Source organism: Colletes latitarsis, chromosome 3 (assembly GCF_051014445.1).
Source record: "Colletes latitarsis isolate SP2378_abdomen chromosome 3, iyColLati1, whole genome shotgun sequence".
NCBI classification, from domain to species: Eukaryota; Metazoa; Arthropoda; class Insecta; order Hymenoptera; family Colletidae; genus Colletes; species Colletes latitarsis.
The window spans coordinates 36,307,118-36,324,919 of record NC_135136.1 but is presented as its reverse complement, the minus strand read 5'-3'; the positions used below and the strand labels follow the sequence as shown (position 1 = coordinate 36,324,919).

Here is a 17,802-nt window from a genome sequence, read left to right as displayed (position 1 = left end):
ATTCACGGAACCACATACCAAGTTACATTGCACGTGGTCGAAACTCCAACAAGTTACATTTGACATTTACAACGGTTTAACGATCGCGCGCGATCACATCGAAAGCGATACCGACTTTCCTGCAGACACGCGACCTCTCTTGATTAACTGTGCAATTCAAGGTCGAGCGTAGCGCGCAACTCGCGCTCGAGCAAGAAAAACCAACAATAACAACGGTGTCGCGAATTTTTTGTAAAAGCATCGTCGATTAAACCGCTCAGGGGCATTCGGTCGTACTGTCATTCGTTGAAAGCCCCATCGCACGTGGTAGCTCAATACGTTTGGTGTCAACGGGAAAGATTAAAGAGGCATGCAACTGACAGCCAGATGACAGCTGACCGAGTGACCCGTGCGTATCGCCCCTCCCACTCGACGATTCTGGATTCTACACGGAATCGACAAATTCGGAGGGGCGGCTTTTGTTTTAAGAGAATACGAGAGCTTACCACCTTGCTTACGAACTGGCATCCTCTTTGGCGACGGATAAATCCCTGATGTGCACGTACGTCGGAACACAAAGTTGCAGGGGCAGAGGGTGGACGACGGGGTATCGTGAACGGCACTACTTTTACGGAAGGGAGAAGAAACGCGAAAGAGAGTAGCACAAAGCACGGCGTGTCACTTCGATACTACACGATCGCGCACGGTACACTATTGTCACGCAAATCGGCGACCTGTTTCACGGGTGGCGTAGACGGGCACGTACACGGCTCGACACGTCACTCGCGAGACCTCCCGGTGGCCCGTCGAAACGTGGTAAAACGAAACGGATATAAACACAGGCCGCCACCACTCGGCCACGGGCAATATGGCGTCGCGCTTACTCTAGCAGCCGGAAAACTGACTGGTCGCGAGAACGCCACCTCCGATTGGTCGATCGCACCATGTGTGACGTCAGGTCGCCTTGTGACGCGCTACCCCGTAAAAGCAACCCCTCGCGAGTACACCGACGGACGCGCGTGTGTACGATTTTCCTAAGGCGTCAGTAAAATGTCATTCGTGGTACTTGAAATTGATATTTTTATCTAAAAAACGTCTTACGGGGAGTAGTATTTTTACGTCGTTGTAAATTGTAATGTTAATTTGATATTTATAAACAAGATTATCGAAATATCGACGGCTTAATTAGAATTCACAGTTGTACTTTGATGCGTTACCAACACGTGTCGCGAGCTGTCGAGGCTTCTAACGTGCCATCTTACGGCAGCATGTGAAATAGAAATATTCCAAACATTTTCAAGATCTTATTTTATTTGGCACGCTATCACCAATCAGAAACTTGATAATTTAAGAAAACTTGTAAATTTAATTGTATCTGTATAACGTTTCTAATGTCTATATCAGAAAGTCCTCTGATAGTATAGCAAATTTTATATATATATGGTATTTCATATAACCTTTCATTGTACTTTATAAAACTATAAAATGGCATTAATACCTCTAAGAAGCTGGGGTGATTTACGAAAGGGTGATATTATAAACATACCAAGATCCGAAGCTATTGAATATCAAGAAAATTTAATCAAAAAGTGGGAACCACAATCTGAGGTGTACGTATCAACAAACAATACTAAGTAATGTGTAGGACCTTTTCTTTTATGATCAACTATTATTCTTTTTGTAATAAGGTTGCCATTTAAATATGGTGCTTCGATTATTTCATCAACAGCTACTCTATCCGGCTTATTAATTAATAACATGTTCAGACGTAAACTACAATTACGTCACCATGGCAGAGCATTTTCAATGTTGAGTATAACAGTTAGTTCATACCTGCTTTCAAATGTATTTCACAATGAGGTATGTATAGACTATAATAAACTTTAACTTAAATGAATTCATGTCCTTTAAAAATTAATACAGAAATGTTATTGAATAACATTTAACAGATAATTTCTATTTTCCAGTTTGTTGAAAAAAAAATAATGTTATATAGTTTTAAATGTCCATTATGCCTAGAAATAAGAGCATCTTCAATTGTAAATTTTTGTGGTTTAGTGTATCCATTAATTATGGCACCTACATTAAATCTTGCGGTAAGACCATTTTATTCCTACACTTATTGTTTCTCATTAGGGGTGTGCGAGAACCCGATTGTCGGGACGAATTAGGATGAGGTCGAGCTCCCGAATATTTCGAAACTCTCGAAACAATCGAGTTTTCCGAAAAGTTCGAGATTCTCAAAGGAATCGAGTTTCCCGAAAATTTTTGAGACTCCTGAAAAAAATTCGTGATGGACAACGTTCTTTCAATTTCTTCTGCCAGCTTGCGTGAAGTTATTGGAAACACGGATTCTGAAAATCATGTGACCTGATGTAAACAAACGTGTGCTGCGTGCTTAGTACTTGGGCACTGTGTCCGCTGTTCATTGGGTTCTCGGAATCTTCGGAAATCCCGAAAAAATTTCGTGTTCCCGACCCAATCCAACATTTCGGGTTCTCGCACACCCCTATTTCTCATATTTAGTGTAATTTTTCCCCCATTTTTTCTGATAACCATATAGCTTGCTGGAAGTGTGGGATTAAGGGTACCACACATTAAAGAAGTAAGAGAACTTTCTAAATTTTGGTGGAGTGTTGTTAAACTAGGAGCTACTCATCTTGTAACCATAGCCTTTATAAATTCAGTTATTGCTAGTCAAGTAACAAACAGACAAATTTTATCAATGGAAACTGTTCGAAATGTTATGTTACGAATTGAAGACTATCGAAAAGAAAATGAAATAGAACCGTTTGAATAATTAACTCGTTAATTAGTTGCATATGTAGTTGTGCATATAATTATAAACTGTCATATGTATAACTACACAAGTAAATATTTGTATACAAAAAAATATACTTTATTTAATTGATATCATATTCAAATACCGCAAACTGCCTGAAAATAAAACAATTTTCAATGATCCCAAACATTCTCAGAATCCCGCACACCTCAGCTATATACACTTTGTGTCTCACTAATTCCGTTTTTGTAATGACAATGTATTAGTAGCAATGAATTGGAACAAAAGTTTTATAATACCAGTTTTGCCAAGTATGAAAATTATTACATTCTTCTTTGTAGCATACAATTAGTTTCATTTACATACCTGGTAATATACATTTTAAAATATAACTTAAATATTACTGTAATTACAAGATTTCTTTATAACTTAAATCATAACAATAAACTATTAATGAGATCATTGCTTTATAAATAATTAATATGTGCCCTATAGGAGTGTGCGAGAACCCGATGGTCGGGACGAATCAGAAAGTCGGGTCAAGCTCCCAAATATTTCGAGAATCTCGAAACTTTCGAGTACCCGTTTCAATCCCGAAAAAATTTCGTGTTCCCGACCCGACCCGACCCGATATTTCGTGTTCTCGCACACCCCTAATGCCCTATAATTACAATTGTGACTTATTATATATACATATATGACAACTTTCTAAACTGCAAATATAAACGGAAATGTCACCATGGTGATTGTGTCAAACACAATAAGTACAATACATATTTTTCAATCAACCAACTGAAAATCATTACATGCTGAAAATTTATTATAACCAGCAAATTTAAATAAACTGTCACAGAGTATTGTTATACATATTCAAAACTGTATAAAATCTTTTAACTGCATTTGATACATATAACAGTCTTAACATATTTAATATTTTATTTGCAAATAATAGTTGTGAAAGAACAGTGTTACTATATCCGAGGTTCTATTATCTTTATTAAAAAATATATTATAAAGTATCTAGATGAACATGAAAAATGGAGAATATAATAGGCACCAATTTAAATAGCAAGAGGTTATGTTCAATTCTCTCGAATATAATTTTTATTATTGCACTCCAAAATTCATGTTTCTTTGTAGGAAGACATTGTCTGTTATTATGATATAGTAACAGAAAAAAAAGTCTGAAATGTTCCCATAAAAAAAAAAGGACGACTTTGCATACATAATTTAATCTGAAAACTGATAGATATAAAAAAATGATTGCACCAACAAAAAGTGATTAGATTTTACTATAAATAATGTTTGTTGACTGGCCATTATCTTATTAATATATTGTAAACAAGAATTAACTCTAACAGCATTGAAATAATAAATAAATTTTGCTAGCAATTTGGCAGAGAAAGGGGGGCCCTTTATTAGGACCCCTTGGCAGTTGCTAGCATCTTTGACTTTGCCAATGCGTCATATAGTCCTGATAGCTTACAGTCACTTTTTCACTCTGGTATCTAGTTAACTTTACACTGCGTCTAATATCAGGAGTTACTAATCCTTTATACCCACCTTTATGTAGCAAAGAATCTATTGTTTGTATCTGGTCCCACCCTAAACATGGGAATTTCTAATTTGACAGAATACTTGCAATTGTTATTAATACTACAAATATTTATTATAAATACACAATTAATTATTACACAAATATAAATTATCCCTATTCATTGCATGAAGAAATTCAAAATAAGACCTTTAGACTTATAAGAAAGTAATATGCAAACCTTGTTCCATTGCTACATCTGGTAAATAAGTAGCAGTCCGCTTATTGCCCTTCTCATTATGAAATTCAATACGTATTCCGTGAATTCCAACTTCCCAATCTAAATAATCTGCTCCATCTTCAAAATGTCGAAGTATGGAAACACTGACATGCAAACGTGGCAGTTCATCCCGTGTTATTGGATTAAATCGAGAGTCCTTAAAAGCACTATGAGATACAATACATTTAAAATTCTTAACAAAATACTATTTGCTTCAACTACATACTGAGTAATACCTAGTGGCTGCATATTCCCGCAATCCTGTATGTAAATGCATTGCATTAAATGTGCCAATGCAGCCTCGTAATCTCATATCTTTGCCAATAGTCCATGTTACAAATAATGGGCTTCAAAGTTGAATGTAAATATGATAGTGTTATTATATTTGTTAATATATCAATACTTCTAGTAATTTGATATTAATCTGATAATTCAAAATTTGCTTTGAAATAAAAAGTACATAAATAAGTATGACATTTGCCACATAAAAATGCAACTGTTGGAAATTATAATTGAAGTAGCATGTAAGAGATATGTGAATCGCGTATGCATGTGCACTGTGAATTTCTATTTAATATCTAAAATACAAATAAACATGTATGGACTGAGATACTTAAGATACAGTAATTGACCTAAAAATCTTAGGGTTTATTAGGATATATGGTAAGGTAATGAAAGTACGAGATATTTGCAGTGATTCAGTTATTTTAAAATTTAATGCGAGTTCTTCGTATACATAGTTCGGTCATATCACAAAATTGTGAATTATTTTAAATTCTATATTCACAAGGGAAAATTTGTAACCTTTAATTAAAATTATATACACAAAATACAGGTATTTATAACAAATGAACTTGAAAATACTGGAGATAGAAAGATGACCAAAAACATAATATTAAACACTAACATTCAAGGATACGAGCAAAGAAAAACAAAACTCTATAAAGAATGGAAGATGAAAGCAAGAGATGTGAAGCGACATCAGTGGAAGATACTCACTATGCTTCGTTGCTGAAGTTGGGCGGTTTTGGTGGATCTATTTGGTGCAGTTGGCAGTAAAGAACATCGAAACAATAAAAGCCCATCTCAGGCTGTACTATTATGGAGTTTCGTTTACGAATGCCATTCTGTAAACTCACGGCATCGTTGCACGGAACACTGGAAGAGTTGTTTAACTTCTGCTTTTTCGTTTCGCAACAACCAGCTGCCATGTTTTCTTATTCAACCTCTGCAACTACGGCACACACGAGTGATTTCCGAACTGTTCATCTCTCGTTCACCATCAGTGTGGCCAGATCGGGCATAATTGAGTGCATCGAAATCGACAATAGTGACGACGAACTTCCTTAGCGTCTAACAGAGTGGTGGGGATAGCAGGCATATACTACCGCACGAGTCACCTGTACGTGAGCTCGGTATTTCGCATAATTTCGGGAAAACGATAAAGAACGCTAGTGTGAGCCTTCCCTTCTTGCTCTTGTAAAAAAGAAAGTAAAAATGCTGGGTAGTCGAGACTTGGAATCATATGTCGATTATCGCGAAGTCGTATTTCAGCTGTTTCTCTTTTACAAGAGCAAAAAGGAAAGGCTCACACTAGCGTTCTTTATCGTTTTCCCGAAATTGTGCGAAATGCCAAGCTCACGTACAGGTGACTCGTGCGGTAGCATATGCCTGCTATCCCCACCACTCTGTTAGACGCTAAGGAAGTTCGTCGTCACTACTGTCGATATTGATGCACTCAATTATGCCCGATCTGACCACACTGTTCACCGTTGCTATTGCATACTAAATTGTGCGCGCGTTCCGCTAGGTGTCTTACTTGAAGGATTTGTGCAGGGACTGCAGTCTTCCCTCTCACTCTAGCTGCAAGAGTGGAGGAAACGGCCATGTTGCGCTCAGCGTAAAACCGCATGGCGAGCCAGTCTTTGTTCGAGCCTCATAGTGTGATGAGTTGTTCACGCGTTCCAGTTATTTTCCAATAAATAGCTCTTTTGTTACTGTTACGCTGGACGCATTCATTCATTCATTCTCCTTAGTCCCCTTCCTGGAGTCTGGAGATACGTGGATGACATTTTTCCACATTTGAGGCTCTCTATTTTTCTCATTTCAGAAACAGTTATTTCATTGCCCGCCATTTTTCTAACGAGTTTACTATTACGAATGAAAATTCAAACCCCTTAAAGTTTTGCATTTTATTTGAAAACTTTAGACAAATTTGTAGTTCATTAAATATTAATTACTTCGTAAGACTATAAAATTACTTTGTAATTGATTAATTCATCAGTTTTTCAATTTTCCGCAATGGTAACAAATCGTTAAAATACAATCATTAATAATGCCCTACAATTATAGTATCTTCATAACACTGTATATAATCTGAAATGCAACGATTACTTAATTACTAAAATATCGAATAATTATTGTGTTATTCCGTAAAGAAGCATTATTTAATATAGAAATGTTCATACATATGGGAATATAAAAACAGTCGACTTGATAATATAAAATCTTTATTCATCAATCCTAACTATATAATAAGTTAGTAGCACGGTTTCTTATATTTTTACGAACTCGGATTTTCTATTTCGTATGAATCCACATAGGTAAAAATTGGTTGTAAACTATTCAATGCAAATGTGATACCAAGCACAATGCATTTTTATACGTGGAAACATTAAAAATATTTTACATTCCAAGTTAGAATGTTAAATTTTTCTTTGCATAATTATAAACATCTTTATATTAATTATTTGTACATCTCTATTTAATTTTAAGTAACACAGTTGAATTAAGAATATATGAAGAATAATTTCAATTATCTGCATATGAAAAATTTATTGCATTTGAAAAGAATAGACTTATGTGTTTTATGTAACATTGTATGCTTTACAATATTCTACACTGATACACAATCATAAATTCAACATAAACATCAAAAGATCTCTTTTTATAATGATTTGTAAAATATAATCAAACTTATTTATGATTAACAATGAATAACTATTCAAATTGTATGTGCAAATTTGTTTTTTTTAGTAAATTGCTAATTATCATTCATAATTATTAATACCAAAGTTATCAATACAGAATATACAATTTATTTTAATAACAAAACTACTGAATTCTGTTACAAATCAAGCACATACAATTAATTTGCAAGTACTGAATGCTCTATAGTTAAGTATGTAATTGGCAGTTAACTGGATATTATATAATGCTGAATACATAATTAGGTTCTAGAAATAAACTACACAAATAATAGAATATGTTTAATGGCATTAAATACAAAACCATTAATTAAAAAAATTTACTAATTTTTCTTTACTTTCACCAAGTATTCTTGCTATGATAAAAACAGCAATGAATGAATTGGCAGTGTATGAAATTTGCTAAGTGAAAGTGAAAAAATAATAAAAGCAAAGGCATTAACACATGGAAGAACATTTCTTGCATTGTCTTGAAAGTTACAAAATATATGTATTTCATTGACTTGTTCTAATGTCATAATTGTGCCTTGCTTTAAGTAAAAATAGAGTAATGGTATAAGCACATTACATAAAGCAATAACGATTCTATTCATGATTTGTGAATAAGAGAATAATAAGAATCACAATGAGATCGTCACATTTTATCTTACAACTATATTACAACTATTATTAATGCATTCTAATAGTCATAATGCAGTCCATTGCTTATATACAGTAAAGGTTCCATTCTATACATTTCTTTATCACATTGACAACATTTTTTAAATTTATAGATTAAAATTCAATTTTGTAATATGTAGAAAAATCAAATAATTGTTAAAAAACCAATTATTAAACTATAAATTTTAAATGCCAATTGAATTTAATTAATTGTAATAAATTTTAGTTGGTAGTATTTTATATAAAGAACTACATGATGTGTATGTACTGATTCCTTCATTGGTGCAAATTCTTTGCTATAATACAATGCTGGACTATAATATAACTATAATTATGAAAATAAATTTCAATGTAACAATGGTATAAAAAAAACCAAAATAGAATTATGACGAAATTATGAGATAGCCACTCTTGCAGATTACACCTTCACAAACCCAGATGAATAAATATAATACATATATATATATATATATATATATATATATATATATATGTATAAATCTTTTATTTATACCATTAATACAAAGAAATTTCAATTAATAAGTTTAAAATTACTATATTTATTACTATTTATGGATCAATCATCACATATAAAAGAACAACAATAAGAAAGACTGAAAAACGTTCTTCATATCTAATTTTCTTGAAGGAATAAAGCATATTATTTTGACTAATTACTTAATCCATAGTAATGCAATTTTGTATGCAAACTCTTCATAACTTCTCATAAAAATATGTAATTATACAAAAATTATGCTGTAATTAGTAACTGTATGCTATACATAAATTAACAGAACATTAATAGAAGAAACACTATTAATAGAAAATCTGTGTTTTTTCACCCTCCATTTATTTATTTATTTATTTATTTATTTATTTATATATATGTAGAGGTATGCGCGATCCCGAAAAAAACTCGAGTGTTCGGGATTCCAAAAATAATCTTACCCTTTCCATTTGTCCAGAAATTGTTCGAAATTCATGGAAGCCTTGTACAATTCTTTCGCGTAGCATTTTAATGTTATTAATAGGCACTTTGTATACCAACACAAAACTCGTCATAGCTCGAAAACAAGGTTGCATAGGACGTATGTTTGCATGAAACTTTTTTATTGTTTTTATGTGTAGAATCTAGTCCTAAAGTGGATTCAACATGCTACAGGACACCCTATATAGGCAACTTAGATGAATGAACATTTCCGATATAAACGTATTAAAAATAGAAAATCCAAAATTAATGGGAAGTGGAAATTAAAAACTCTTGAGATTCCGATGCTCGAAATGTGATAGGATAAATCTACGTCAGATATATGTACCATTATTCTTAAGACTCTTCAGAATTCTTGAAATTTGCAATACTTTCTACAATATTAGTAACATAAACTTTTCCGATAAACACGATATGTATATCTAAAAATCTAAAACTATCAGGCGTTGCAGTATTTTTGGAAATTCCAAACATTCTCGAGATCCTGCCCCGATCCCGAAAAAAATTCCCGTCCCAATCAGGATCCCACACACCCCTAGTATATAGACCTAAGACTGATATTATATGTTCTTCGTAGTATACGAATAATAGAAACATATTTTCGCATGTATTTGTACATTAAACCTTATTAAGCAGGCAGTGAATTGCAGACAGCATCACTGTGCTACGAATTTGTTTATGTCACTCGTATACTGCAGACATAAATGTAAATGGACATGTGATAAGTATGATGGCAGAGCTAAGTTTATATTTTTATTCCATTTGTTGATTGAATAGCGTCATGTAAGTTACAAACGCATGAAAGCATGCGAGACAAAGTAATTAAATTTTAGTATAAGTTTAAAAATCTGAGTACTTGACATGTAGTCTGATTAATGATTATTAATATTGAAGTTAAAAGTTAATGCAATTTTTATTATATCTTATGATTATCTATACCAATTATTAGGTAACTAATAATTTGGTTTATGTACCATGTGAAAATTATTAAAGAAATAAGACAGTGCCATCATACATAAAATTTTATTATTCTCAAGGACAACTCTGCTGTATCATAAGGGAAAAACTGTGTATGCAGAAACATACAAAGTATAATAGGCACCACTTCAAACAATGAAAAATTGCAAACAACAACCGCCTCCAATGTCATTTGCGTTTACGAACTCCACGTTCTGCACATTCTTGGGATGAAAAGCGATGAACACAAGGAGGAGGATGCATGTGGGGATGTAAATGAGAATAGGATTGACCTGCTTGATCCCACCAAAATGAGGAATAATCCCATATTGGTACCATAACAGGTGAAACAGGGGGCATTGGAAGGGGATGTATGAATGATGTAGGATGATTACGCGGTGTCATCACTAACCCATGTTCTTGACTGGCCATGTAAGAGTTATATTGAGTACTATTATATGGTAAATGAGAAGTATGAGAGGTGTCAGTGTTATAGTGAACTGCAATAGAATTTTGAGATACTTGGGGTCCTTGACTAGGACCCCAGGCCAGCTGCTAGCATCTTCTAGTATGCCAATGTGACATATATTCCTGATAGCTTACAGTAATTTTTTCACTCTGATATCGTGTTAACTTCACACTACGCCGAATATCTGGAGTGACCAGTCCCTTATAACCACCCTTATGTAGCAGTGAATCTATTGTTTGTATCTGGTCCCACCCTAAACATGATAAATTACACTTTTCAAAACAATTTTGCACTGCAAAATTGTCACTATCTATGACTTTATTTAATCTAATTTTACTACCTAAAAAGATCAATACTCTTTGGAAAATGATCCATTTACGATAATCTTAATTGTTTGAATAAAATTTTATGTTTGTAAAATAGTTTTCTTTTATTATAATAAATATATAAAATATTTTCTTTTTAATAAGCTTCAAATTTTTCAAGAATATTCTCTCACTCCATATAAAATTATGTACATTATTCCATTAAACAAATTAAATTAAATAAAGTAAAATATACAAACCTTGCTCTGTTGCAACATCAGGTAAATAAGTCGCAGTCCGTTTGTTACCCTTTTCATTGTGAAATTCTATACGAATTCCATGAACACCCACTTCCCAATCTAAATAATCGACACCATCCTCAAAGTGTCTCAAAATTGAAACGCTTACATGTAAGCGTGGAAGTTCTTCCCGTGTTATAGGATTAAAACGTGAATCTTTGAACGCACTTTGAAAAGTGTCTAATGTCTTTAAATATATAGATCAATGATATTACTTAAAACAAATATAAACTAATCTTACCTGGTTGCCGCATATTCTCTAAGACCAGCATGTAATTGCATTGCATTGAATGTACCAATGCAACCCCTTAGCCTCATATCTTTACCAGTAGTCCATGTTACAAATAATGGGCTGAAAAATGTGAAATGACCATTCATTGTTCATTTAATGTTATAAATAGAAATAATATATTTAGTTATAATATAATGGTTTTAGCACAATAACAGTAAGAATAATGTTTCAAAAAAATTGTATTCTCTCATTAACATCAAGCTGTATATTTAATGTTTTTTGAAAAATAATAAATGTAGAACATAAGCGATTTTAATATTATAAAATTATTCTTGATTTTTGTACAAAGGAAACATTTTTAAGTTTTGCCCAAAAGAAAAATCTAAATATAAATAAAAGATCGTACGTTACTAAGTAATTTAAATATAACAAAAAAAAAAGGTTTGAACGTTAACATACACTTGTAACAAAAATTAGCCTTTGTCTCGTTCTAAAATATGACACATAAAGCATCAAACATCGTAACAAAGAAACTATAGGAGGGGTGAAGGCACCCGAGTTAAAACATTCAGATAGAAGAGAGCAGCTGATGGCGCGAGCATGCAAGAGAAAGATGGCAATATAGGAAAGAGGGAGACAGCGATGCGAAAGAAGGAACAAGAGAGGTCAAAAGCGTACGACGATATCAGTAAGTATTATTACTCACAAGGCTTCATTGCTGAAGTTGGGCGATTTTGGAGGGTCAAGCTGATGTAATTGACAATAGAGGACATCGAAGCAAAAGAAGCCCATCTCGGGTTTCACTATCACACCATTCCTCAACTGTGTGCCATTCTGTAATATCGAGCCATTACATGGAACACTCGATGAATTATTAAGCTTTTGCTTTTTCGTTCCACAACAACCTGCAGCCATGTTTTCTTCATCGACTCTCACGACGGACGCGGCTACTGTGGACACGATCGGTCCTCGACCCACTCGTCTCCCATTCTTCTCTGTCGTTGCGGGCTCGATTACGCGCGCGTTCCGTTAGATGTCCTCGTGTTCGCTTAAACAGCTGTTTCATTGTCCGCCATTTGTGAGAGCGCGGTGTTAATTAGTTGAACTTGAAAACTGGCGGCAGTATGCACAGCTTCGTCTCTAGTTAATAAAATGATTAAAATTGATGAATCAGAAGAAGGAAAACGAATCAAACTTCGTATTGTTATAATTGATGTGGCTGTAAACACAACACAAGGTACGTTTATGGTTATATTTGAGGGAACATGTTTGAATATTTGTGATATACTAGACAGTGAATATTACACGGTACATTTTCACGAAAGAAAATTTGTCGAAATATATACTATCTTAAAATTCGTGGGATATAACTAAAGTACTCCAGTACAGAGGAGTGTTATTTAATTACTTGTTTCTTATACAAAAACTCTTACAGTGTAATCGTAATTTAAAAGATCGGTTACAGTTGTAGGTTAAGTAGGCACTGGCTTGGGACGCCAAAGTTTTGGCGGTTATTTTTACTGCGTGAGATTGAACTTATTCTTCTTGTATTTAATATTTATAGTATCTACAAGTATACAAGTTAGAAACTCACAGATTTAATATATTTTAGAAAAATCATTTAATTTCGACATTTATAAAAAATTAAGCTAATGCGTACTGTTACAAAACGACTATAGAGGGCAATAAAGTGGCATGTTATTCGCTACAGGGCAATGGTGACGTAATCAAAATGGTAGATGTGCAGTGTCTGAAATTTGAAATAAAACTAGTCAAATGAGTTAAGAAACAACACTGGATTCAATTGGTCGAAGAAGAAACTATGCCGAGGGCACCGACTTTTCTAACCCCTTACCTGGCACCTGCTCACGATGCACCGGAGAAGCCCGAGGCGTGACAGCAGATTCAACCTGGCAACGTGCACTTGCTTGTAGCTGTCCGGTATATTGCCAAGTGGCTATATTTTTTCTGACAGCTGACATCGTATACCCACGGTTTATTGTATAACGGTTATACGCTTTGTGCCATGTGTCTAGTGAAATTACAAAGTCTCCATTTTTCGTTGAAAATACGAGTTAATAGTAAACGAAAGAACTAACCGGACAGTTTTTACCTAATATCTGCGATAATAAACAGTGTTACACGAACGATACGTTTATGAATATAAATAATAAGTATTGACAAGACGTTTGACAAGAATGAATAAAAACGAATTAACCGTTACAAAATCGAACGATAAAACGTGGAATCGAATCTACATGATCGACCGACAACAAAATCGCTGAAATTCGATTGTGATCCGTTGCAGGGGACAGGTGCGAAAGGAGTGTTTAAAGTGTCTTTGCAAGTATCTGTTGCGGCAAACAGAAAAACAGGAGGAATTATCCTGCGACGATGGCGAAGAAAAAATAAGTGAGTACTTTGTTTCATCCATATTTATTCCTCATTCGCGCGCCTGTGTGCCGCGTCATTTTGTTCGAATCTCGTTCGCTATGGTCATTTTCAATCCTCACGGATTTGCGCCTGTGTACGACGTGTTTGTATTTGTTGTGTGCAATTTATACGCGAACGTGTTATATAAAATGTGTCATAATACTTTGAAGGCACGAGCCTGAGTCACATTTACGCAACCTTACGCTCAAGTCAGATTATTTCAAATAGATACAGAACCTCACACGGATATTCAATGAATGGAAAATTCGAAAGCGCGAACGCTATTGAGCAATCAATGAAAATCGTATTTCTTTCCAAATTTGAGGCGGTAATCCGATCATTTCAAATCAAGACCTAAAAAGGGATTTGTAAATATTAAAAATTATCAAAATTATAGAATTTCGATGGCTTCTTCGTAAATAGAAAACCGGAAAATATTTGATACGCACCCGGCTGTTGGCGCAGGTGGCCAATAGTGTACGAGATAAATATCTCAACTTAACAGTAAATATTGTGTTTCAACCGCTAGCGTATTAAGTATCATTAACTTCACTATGCTTGTTAGCGATGATAAAATCATTCGAATAGACGATCCTCTAATTGAATGCAGATATTATCATACTTTTTGTAATAATAAACATTCATTATATGCGGGTATACGATCTGATTTCATGCGTAAGATTTCAGAAGAATTCGAGAATTTCTGAATCTCGAGAAACAAAAAATCCCTAAGAAACGCTATTACTAATCTGTAGAAGTATATATTTTGGTCGAGATTCGACAATCTAAAAATCAGATTTCGTACTACAGGATTTAGTTTCGTTGCGACAAGGTTTCCTAAGGCTGGAGGTTATTTTATTCGTTTGTTCCCACTTGCCTTTTGAGAATACATCACGACGCGTTTCGCGATACTTATCACTATAATAGGCATCGCTGACATCCCCATCACACGTTCCAATTTACGCTTTGCAATTATCTACGCTTCTGTGGCGTCGGCGCTCGATCGAATCGTGCCTTAAGTAGCGATGAGAAATTATAATAATAACATGCCGATAATCGATTCGATATTTCAGTGATGCGTCGATAGAGCAGCGTGCAACATTTATAACACAACATTTTTACAAGATCCTATCGGTAAAAATATGATACGTTCACGCAAATATATTATTAGGCTTTGTGGGAATATTGACTTTTCAGTGAAATTCTTTCCGTGACGTTATTTAAGACATTTACAATTTAGAAATAGATTAACGAGCTATTTCGCTCAAACACACAAAATGCATTAACCGGTTGAACGTAGTTGCAGTTAGTGTTGATAATGCACTTGTACGCACCCTACAGACGCGGTTTCACCATTTAGGCTACCAAACAAAAGTTCGGGACAACAAGGTATTTAAACAGGCGTCCAGTACAGGTCCTTTCAGTTGAAAAAAAGTTAACATATTGTAGTAGTCTAATAATTTTTTATCAAAAAAAATAAATGAAAAAATTCCGGAATACGATTTTCTCGGATCTTCCAAATGGCTTTTTTAATATTTCTAAATATATTCACCGATTTATGATAATGCTTATAAAAACTAAACTTCCTGCACCAGCTGCTGCCATTGATCCTTAAATCATTACCGATCCATCTTCATATTTTACGGTTGAAGTCATATTTTTTAATTCTCATGTTGGTGCTACCTTTTCTCCGAACTTTCCCGTTGAAATCTAAAGCATCGAGTTTATTTTCATCGGCGTTTAAAACTTTTTCCCAAACTTCTAAATATTTATTTTCTTTTTCTGTGTTTACTCGCTTTTTTCACGATTAATATCGACGAGTAGGAATTTTCTCCCTGGTAACGGGTCCATTGTATTTGGATTTTTCTAAAATTCTTCGGACGTTTTTAGAGCTTGCTCCCATAGTTTTCCATTTTGAAGGAAAAAACGAAAATAAACGTAGGTACGAAAATAATGCTATAACAGGTATTGAAAAGAAATGTCACCTTTAAAATAAAAAACTAAGTTCTATAGGAAACAATAAACGGTTAGAAACTACGTTTGTTCAGATTATGATCGTTGTAGAGTGTGTTTTAAATTCATCGCAACTGGTATCGAAAGAAGCTAATAATTGCAAAAAATCGAAGGTTATGCACGATGTAAACGACGCGTAATTAGTTCTTGTACGTAGGAAAAAACGCATTCCAGCGCGCAACTGAACATCGAAAGATGTTGTAGAGGTGTACGCGTGGGTGTGCGCACAGAGTTGGTCGTAAAACTCGAACAATGCTCTTTCCCGTGTCATTCATTTCAATGATTGCAACAAGGTTGGCTGTGTCCCTCTCTTTCACGGTATCCTTTTCAAATTCGCCTCATTTCTCTTTCTTGTTTCTCTCGCGCGGACGCGTCTCGCAATAGACTTCTCCCACGAAAACGACAGTCTCCTTTTAATTACGTAATGATGTCAAAAACACTTTTGCTTATACGCGTTTCTTCTAATTGCCGGGCGTGTGGTTTTACTGTAAATCCAGCGAGATCTACCTTGACCTTCTTTGCACGAGCAAGGACGACTTCTTCATAAATCCTAGAGAAAAACGATATACCGTTTGCTCCGTGCTCGAGATATGAAGGGGAACTTTAACGAAAAATTCTAAACGAATGTAAACTGTTTATTCGCGAGGCGGTTGTGCAGGGTAGAAACGGGTGCAACATTGTATTTACGCAGATAAAGGCACGATCGGATTAAGGTTCTTAGTGTTCGGGGCTGAAAAACGATTACAGGTTCTCTTGATAAGAAAAGTGGAGGATTTCAGGATTTGTATAAAACGGAAAAAATACGACGAATGAAAATTCATTTCGTGCAAATAAACAGCCCTTTCTTCCTTCGTGTAAAGCACTCTCTAGAGTAAACGTCATTCGATCTTCGATTCCTTTGTTACTAATGGTTTTCTTTGAAGTCTTTTACCTCGTGTGTATTTAGACTTTTGCAAAACACGTTGTACGTTCCCCACCTGTATAGATGCTCCAGCTTCGTGTGCAATTTGGCGTGCTGTGAAAGTAGAATTTCTCTCAACTCTTGATATTACATGCACGCCACGATCGCTGAAGCACGTAGTCATTGCTTTTCTTTTTACTGTAACTTTCAGGATTTTTTAGTAGATTTGTAATAACATCACGACGGTTATTTACCAATTTGGACGGTTTAGAAACAGTTAGAATTTTCAAGTCTTTTATAAATACTTTGACTGAAATAGTATCAGATCTGTTTGTCGCTTGAGTTGTCGAGGATTTACGAAGCTTCAATTTATAGAGGCTTTCTACTTAGAGAGGTCCAATTATACTATGCTATAATGCGATGCTACCACGAAATTATAAACGCGTTCCGATGAACGACGCTATGAAGGTATGCAAGGTCGGAATTCACGCAGTGCGACTCGAGAATTTCTTCGTGGTACTTATCCGTCTATTGATTATCTTCGTCTGTCTTTTAAATAATCACATGCCTATTGGGAAACCCTTGCCTTGAAGAATCATTGTCTGTGTTGTCGTTCGATGAATTCCCACACGTTCTCCCATCATGCTCTCGGGATGAATCCGTTTTTATGCTAAATTACACGCATCGATGCTCATCGGTGCGATCTTCATTCACGCAATTAATTACCATAAATTGTATTTCATAAAATAGTCTGTCAAATATCTGTAAAAGTCAAATTTGTATCAAGAATTCGGTCGTTTCACCGACCTTGTTAACGAAATTTGTATTCAACGCGATCGAAAGAAAATATTGAAATTTCGTTAGGCGCACGTGTCAATTTAGAAACCCTGGCAGAATGCGAAACAACAGAGCGCAGCGTGTATTTGTAGATTATATTACTGTGCGTTTGCGATACATTCGCGAGTTATTTCGCATCGTTGAAT

The 17,802-nt window shown here is 34.6% G+C and overlaps 5 protein-coding genes and 1 long non-coding RNA gene across 12 annotated transcripts in view; 2 read left to right on the top strand and 4 right to left on the bottom strand.

The window, feature by feature from the left end:
* Dlg1 (MAGUK family member discs large 1) overlaps positions 1-869 on the bottom strand; it is a 687,637-nt gene extending 686,768 nt beyond the window's left edge. For 2 of the 6 annotated variants that reach the window (XM_076762410.1, XM_076762413.1), the window contains exon 1: positions 486-869. In XM_076762410.1, the coding sequence (XP_076618525.1) occupies positions 486-507 (22 nt within the window). In that variant the 5' untranslated portion in view covers positions 508-869. The remainder of the gene's footprint in view (positions 1-485) is intronic. The other 4 variants (XM_076762412.1, XM_076762415.1, XM_076762416.1 and 1 more) reach the window with 3 other exon arrangements.
* A 125-nt stretch (positions 870-994) lies between these two features.
* Positions 995-3,069, top strand: LOC143340453 (transmembrane protein 126). The gene is made up of 4 exons (XM_076762422.1): positions 995-1,589; positions 1,668-1,839; positions 1,947-2,075; positions 2,543-3,069. The coding sequence occupies exons 1-4, from the start codon at positions 1,465-1,467 to the stop codon at positions 2,777-2,779; spliced, it is 663 nt and encodes a 220-aa protein (XP_076618537.1). The 5' UTR covers positions 995-1,464; the 3' UTR covers positions 2,780-3,069.
* Positions 3,070-3,081: 12 nt separating this feature from the next.
* LOC143340452 (nuclear protein AMMECR1-like) lies at positions 3,082-6,335 on the bottom strand. Its single transcript, XM_076762420.1, has 4 exons — positions 5,575-6,335; positions 4,812-4,922; positions 4,537-4,742; positions 3,082-4,366 (listed from the first exon to the last, which is right to left on the bottom strand). The coding sequence occupies exons 1-4, from the start codon at positions 5,784-5,786 to the stop codon at positions 4,200-4,202; spliced, it is 696 nt and encodes a 231-aa protein (XP_076618535.1). The 5' UTR covers positions 5,787-6,335; the 3' UTR covers positions 3,082-4,199.
* Positions 6,336-8,131: 1,796 nt separating this feature from the next.
* LOC143340251 (nuclear protein AMMECR1) lies at positions 8,132-12,492 on the bottom strand. 2 transcript variants are annotated; one of them, XM_076761977.1, is made up of 5 exons: positions 12,378-12,460; positions 12,179-12,306; positions 11,482-11,592; positions 11,202-11,407; positions 8,132-10,889 (listed from the first exon to the last, which is right to left on the bottom strand). In XM_076761977.1, the coding sequence occupies exons 1-5, from the start codon at positions 12,396-12,398 to the stop codon at positions 10,723-10,725; spliced, it is 633 nt and encodes a 210-aa protein (XP_076618092.1). In that variant the 5' UTR covers positions 12,399-12,460; the 3' UTR covers positions 8,132-10,722. The 2 variants fall into 2 exon arrangements, with proteins under 2 accessions (XP_076618092.1, XP_076618091.1); XM_076761976.1 differs by having other exon boundaries at positions 12,179-12,492.
* A 53-nt stretch (positions 12,493-12,545) lies between these two features.
* Positions 12,546-13,740, bottom strand: LOC143340260 (uncharacterized). The gene is made up of 2 exons (XR_013079402.1): positions 13,328-13,740; positions 12,546-12,612 (listed from the first exon to the last, which is right to left on the bottom strand). It is a non-coding gene; the product is annotated as an uncharacterized LOC143340260 (long non-coding RNA).
* A 27-nt stretch (positions 13,741-13,767) lies between these two features.
* Positions 13,768-17,802, top strand: part of Rhogef3 (Rho guanine nucleotide exchange factor 3) — a 164,295-nt gene continuing 160,260 nt past the window's right edge. The window contains exon 1 of the mRNA XM_076761934.1: positions 13,768-13,884. The gene's annotated coding sequence lies outside the window, so the exon portion shown is untranslated. The remainder of the gene's footprint in view (positions 13,885-17,802) is intronic.

What these genes read in the sequence shown, in the direction of transcription:
- LOC143340453 (XM_076762422.1), top strand. Translation starts at nt 1,465, where the DNA reads ATGGCATTAATACCTCTAAGAAGCTGGGGTGATTTACGAAAGGGTGAT. An exon ending in TGGGAACCACAATCTGAGGT is followed by an intron (nt 1,590 to 1,667) that starts GTACGTATCAAC and finishes TTTTGTAATAAG; the next exon opens with GTTGCCATTTAAATATGGTG. An exon ending in CACCTACATTAAATCTTGCG is followed by an intron (nt 2,076 to 2,542) that starts GTAAGACCATTT and finishes ATAACCATATAG; the next exon opens with CTTGCTGGAAGTGTGGGATT.
- LOC143340452 (XM_076762420.1), bottom strand. Translation starts at nt 5,786, where the DNA reads ATGGCAGCTGGTTGTTGCGAAACGAAAAAGCAGAAGTTAAACAACTCT. An exon ending in AACTTCAGCAACGAAGCATA is followed by an intron (nt 4,923 to 5,574) that starts GTGAGTATCTTC and finishes TCAACTTTGAAG; the next exon opens with CCCATTATTTGTAACATGGA. An exon ending in CGGGAATATGCAGCCACTAG is followed by an intron (nt 4,743 to 4,811) that starts GTATTACTCAGT and finishes TGTATCTCATAG; the next exon opens with TGCTTTTAAGGACTCTCGAT.
- LOC143340251 (XM_076761976.1), bottom strand. Translation starts at nt 12,387, where the DNA reads ATGGCTGCAGGTTGTTGTGGAACGAAAAAGCAAAAGCTTAATAATTCA. An exon ending in AGAGAATATGCGGCAACCAG is followed by an intron (nt 11,408 to 11,481) that starts GTAAGATTAGTT and finishes CACTTTTCAAAG; the next exon opens with TGCGTTCAAAGATTCACGTT. An exon ending in TGATGTTGCAACAGAGCAAG is followed by an intron (nt 10,890 to 11,201) that starts GTTTGTATATTT and finishes TATCATGTTTAG; the next exon opens with GGTGGGACCAGATACAAACA.